Source organism: Meriones unguiculatus, chromosome 5 (assembly GCF_030254825.1).
Source record: "Meriones unguiculatus strain TT.TT164.6M chromosome 5, Bangor_MerUng_6.1, whole genome shotgun sequence".
Lineage (NCBI taxonomy): Eukaryota > Metazoa > Chordata > Mammalia > Rodentia > Muridae > Meriones > Meriones unguiculatus.
In genome coordinates, this window is record NC_083353.1 from 114,352,696 (window position 1) to 114,357,743 (window position 5,048).

The following is a 5,048-nucleotide window of genomic DNA, read 5'->3' on the forward strand; positions in this document are numbered from 1 at the left end:
TAGGTGGTGTGTCTCCAACAGCAATGTGACAGCAGAAGAAAGCCAACGATATCAGTGGAATCAAGTGTCAGACATGGAGCTTCTACAGCCCCAGGACACACAACTGAGGCCCAGGGGAACCCTTCCCAGCTGCCTAAGACAGGGCAGAAAACAATTTCTGTGTCCTTCAAAGTCCTTTTAAAACAAAGCAGTTTTTCCTAATGTCCTCAGTTAGAACTTAAAACTGAACGTACAGACATGCTTATCATTTCTTAGGGGAAAACTGGTCACTGGAATCTTTTCCTCAGAGAAACTTAATGGGAAAAGCGGGCATCTGGAAAGGAAGTGTTAGAAAGTACAGCACACAAGGCAGGCACTACCTCAATACAGAAATTTTAATAAGTAAATAATATGCTTTAGTTTCAGTGGTGGGAAAGACATAAACGGACGGCCGCCAGCCAGACCCGCGCACTCAGTACTCCTCCCCTTCTTCTGCCTCTGCCTCCACGGAATCCACGCCCACCTCTTCATAATCCTTCTCCAAGGCTGCCAGGTCTTCCCTGGCCTCTGAGAACTCCCCTTCCTCCATGCCTTCTCCCACGTACCAGTGCACAAAGGCACGCTTGGCGTACATGAGGTCAAACTTGTGGTCCAGGCGGGCCCAAGCCTCTGCGATGGCAGTGGTGTTGCTCAGCATGCACACGGCCCGCTGCACCTTGGCCAGGTCTCCCCCAGGGACCACGGTGGGGGGCTGGTAGTTAATGCCCACCTGACAGAGAAGGAGAAAACAGTGACTTGTACAATGACCTTAGAAATGGTAACTTCAGCAGGGAACTGTGGACCCTGCTCAAATACAAACATTCATACTGTAACTTTGGGGAATGGACACTCTCCTACACAAGCAACATGTATAAAGATTTTAAAGTACTTCCTTGAACCACCAGTGGCCAAACAGGAAACAACACTGAATCATCCTACATTCATCTAGTACAACCAAGGCCAAAAATGAGAACCCTGTCCAAGGCATATTGTATGCTTAGTTAGAAGAAATGCTAAATGCGATTGAAATCTTCATGTGTAGAAAACACCTACGCAGCAGTGAGCTCTGGGAAGGATGATAAACACCTAGAGATATGCCAAGGTGGTGGTGATGTTTTACACCCTGATGAGCAAGTGGCTGTTTGCAGCAGCTCGGAACACAACCAGACTGAAGCTGGGAACAGGTAAGGATGGAGATCAGGAAGCACACTCCCACTTTAAGAAGGAAGCTGTCTCCTTTGCTCCTCTCTGCTGGCCTGTCAACCAACATCACCTGTATAAAGAGCATCCTACACCTTGAATATGCTGAGATCACCTCTTGGCTTATAAGGACAAACGGCTTTAGAGAATTCAGCTTTTCAAATCTATGGTTTTGAGAGTATGCTAATTTCTTTTTAATAAGTTAAAGGCTCTACATTTCTAATGCCGAGGCTGGCTGCAGATCCACTTCGTGGCCAAGAATGATCTTCAACTTGCTCTGGTGCTGGGATTAGAGGCATGTGCCACCATGAACCCAGACAGAACTTTTTTAGAAAAGTGTTATGTCACTTAGCAACTGAACTACTTACTACGCATGCTTTCTCTGGAGCCTGACATGGAAAGGGGAATTCTTGGCCAAAGCTATGGCCCCGAGGCAGAGCCTGCTGCTTGCTGGCAGATACGATTGTCACAGCACCCAGTCCTACCTTAAATCCAGTGGGGCACCAATCGACAAACTGGATGGTGCGCTTGGTCTTGATGGTAGCAATAGCCGCATTGACATCTTTGGGGACCACATCCCCCCTGTACAACATGCAGCAGGCCATGTATTTGCCATGGCGGGGGTCGCACTTGACCATCTGATTGGCTGGCTCGAAGCAAGCGTTGGTGATCTCTGCCACGGACAGCTGCTCGTGGTACGCCTTCTCAGCTGAGATGACTGGGGCATAGGTGGCCAGGGGGAAGTGGATGCGAGGGTATGGCACCAGGTTGGTCTGGAATTCTGTTAAGTCCACATTCAGGGCCCCATCAAACCTCAGCGAGGCCGTGATGGACGACACGATCTGCCCGATCAGGCGGTTGAGGTTGGTGTACGTGGGGCGTTCGATATCCAGGTTGCGCCGACAGATGTCATAGATGGCTTCGTTATCCACCATGAAAGCACAGTCGGAATGCTCCAGCGTCGTGTGTGTGGTCAAGATGGAGTTGTAGGGCTCCACGACAGCGGTGGAGACCTGCGGGGCCGGGTAGATGGCAAACTCCAGCTTGGACTTCTTGCCATAGTCCACCGAGAGCCGCTCCATCAGCAGAGATGCGAACCCAGATCCTGTGCCACCTCCAAAGCTGTGGAAGATGAGGAAGCCCTGCAGCCCCGTGCACAGATCTGCCTGTGGTAAAACCAGAGCAGGTAAGCCAATGCCTGCCAAGCCACAACCCCGACCTCCACGACTTCCATTTCTGCAAACTGATGCAAATTCAGACTGTATACAACATACACAGGGCACTTTGAATACAGCAAGACCTATGGATGCTGCTCAACAGAGCAGGTGTGTGGGAGGTATTTTGGTAAACTCATGAAAGATTCCTGATTCTAACAGATTTGCCAAAATGTCTGTGCTTGGTAGTTTTCTGTCAACCTGACACAAGCTAAAGCCACCTGAGAGGAGGGATCCTTCATTAAAGAAAATGCCTGGTTAGGATCAGGCTTCAGGAAGCCGGGAGGGCATTTTCTTAGTGACTGATGGTGGAGGGCAAAGCCCATTGTGGGTGGTTTCACCTCTGGGTTTGTGGTCCTGGGTCCTATAAGGAAGCAGGCTGAGCAGGCCACAGGGAGCAAGCCAGTAAGCAGCACCCCTCCACGGTCTCTGCATCAGCTCCTGCCTCCAGGTTCCTGCCTTGTCTGAGCTTCTGTCCTGTCTTCCTTCCATGATGAACGGTGATGTGGAAATGGAAGCCAAATAAAGGCTCTCCTCCCTGAGAGGATTGGTCATGGTGTTTTACCACAGCCATGGTGGCCCTAACGAGGACAACGACCACTACCATCACCACAGACTCTCTCCATCAGGACAGCCAGCCTATGAAGCCTCCTCTGCAATCCTCTTACCAGTTTCCGGATCCGGTCCAGGACCAGGTCGACAATCTCCTTGCCAATGGTATAATGACCTCTGGCATAATTATTGGCCGCATCTTCCTTCCCAGTGATCAGCTGCTCTGGGTGGAAAAGCTGCCTGTAGGTTCCCGTGCGCACCTCATCTAAAGAGACCATATGTGCTGTGAGTCTTTCAGGCAAGGGCCGTTCAGTTCCACTGCATGTATGCCAACCATGTCTCCTAGGCTTCGGTAACCCATACAGCACACACGTCCTTTCAGTGTCTTACCTGACAAAGGCACAGCATACAGTGGACAGCCTGTCTATTGTGTAGAGACTTGGGCGGGCTTCTGCTACCCAGGCAAGCCTCCAGCCAGGGCCCAGGCACCTACCGACCACAGTGGGCTCCAGGTCCACAAACACTGCTCTGGGCACATGCTTGCCAGCGCCAGTCTCGCTGAAGAACGTATTGAATGAGTCGTCCCCGCCGCCAATGGTTTTGTCGCTTGGCATCTGACCGTCAGGCTGAATACCATGTTCAAGGCAGTACAGTTCCCAGCAGGCATTGCCAATCTGGACACCCGCCTGGCCCACGTGGATAGAGATACACTCACGCTGGAAAACACAGCAAAATCATGACGCTTATTCACTTGAAACTGTATGACAGACATGTAATTTTCTGTAATGCCTCAGTGTCTATTTTCTTTTGGTTTTTCACAACAGGGTTTCTCTCTGTAGCCTTGGTTATCCTGGACTCCCTATGTAGACCAGGCTGGCCACAAACTCACAGAGATTGGACATTAACAATTTATGCGTTCTTTAACCCTACATTTGTAAGCTGTGCCTTTTTTGATTCACTGATCAATTATACATGGAATACATATTTCATGCAAAGTCCAAACTATACACAGCAACCAGCTGTTCAATTTTAAACAAGTTATGCCCACAAATATGTAGAGGTCAAAGGAAAATTTCAGGAGGATGTCACATCACATACTCTACAGCAGGGTGTCCTTCCGGTGGGCCATGAGCCAAACATGACCCAGGCTCGCTGTAAATGTGGATATAAACTATGTATAAAAATATGTACGTAAATCTTGGGTTCTTGAGTATAATTTCAAAGAACACTGTTGCAATGTCATGCAAAGTGCATGTGTGTTCTTGTTATTAGTACTCAAGCGTGGCTTCATTAAGAAACTGGTGGTATGCAACTTTCTGACACAACATCTTTCAGGAGAACATGGTTGAATGAGTAGCATCAGCTGTGAGATGTGCTTGGTCAGATGAAAAATGAAACTGTTTTATCTGACCAGTGCACACAATAGAATAGGTATTAATTGCTGTTTAGAAGGCAGAAAGGTAAATTTCACTTAGAGTAGTTCTGTACTTTAGACAGGCCTCATGAATCATTGCTGAGCTTTCACTATAAAGCTGCTATGGCTACCTTCTGAGGTACTTTATGTTGGAAAGGCTCAAAAACCCTTACTCTCTACTTTCCTTTGTTCCGAGACAGACTGTCACCAAATAACTCTGGCTGACTCAAACTCACAAAGATGCTTCTGCCCCCAGAGTTCTGGGATTAATGGCATACACACTATGCCCAGCCACCATTTATTTTCTTAATAAAAGCAAATGTAAGGCGTGAGACATGGCTCAGTGATTAAAGGCACTTACTGCCAAACCTGATGGCCTGTTTTGATCTCTGGAACCTACTTGGGGGAAAAAGAGAATTAGCTCCTGCAAGTTGTCTGCTGACCTCCATTGGCAGCCAAGTGCACATTCATTGAAACAGATGTAAAGTTAAAAAAAAAAAAAGTTCCTCATCACATTTCTTAAAGGCCCAGCAAGGCTTCTTCTATAATGTCTCAAAAATCAACAGAAGCTTCTCCCAAAAAGAAAAAAAATTACAAAGATTCTTCAATGAAACACAGATGGATTTTTTTTTTTTTTTTTTTTTGAGGCA

General features: G+C 47.8%; 1 protein-coding gene across 1 annotated transcript; it reads right to left on the reverse strand.

Annotated features, from left to right (window-relative positions):
* Positions 1-358: 358 nt before the first annotated feature.
* On the reverse strand, positions 359-3,735 carry LOC132654295 (tubulin alpha-3 chain). Its single transcript, XM_060384238.1, has 4 exons — positions 3,478-3,735; positions 3,101-3,249; positions 1,704-2,384; positions 359-748 (listed from the first exon to the last, which is right to left on the reverse strand). The coding sequence occupies exons 1-4, from the start codon at positions 3,596-3,598 to the stop codon at positions 452-454; spliced, it is 1,248 nt and encodes a 415-aa protein (XP_060240221.1). The 5' UTR covers positions 3,599-3,735; the 3' UTR covers positions 359-451.
* Between the last annotated feature and the right edge of the window lie 1,313 nt (positions 3,736-5,048).

Bases quoted from the DNA above. Each gene is read 5' to 3' on its own strand.
- LOC132654295 (XM_060384238.1), bottom strand. From the start codon at position 3,598: ATGCCAAGCGACAAAACCATTGGCGGCGGGGACGACTCATTCAATACG. The intron at 2,385-3,100 runs GTAAGAGGATTG...GTTTTACCACAG, and splicing joins TGGACCGGATCCGGAAACTG to GCAGATCTGTGCACGGGGCT. The intron at 749-1,703 runs GTAGGACTGGGT...CTTCTCTGTCAG, and splicing joins GGTGCCCCACTGGATTTAAG to GTGGGCATTAACTACCAGCC.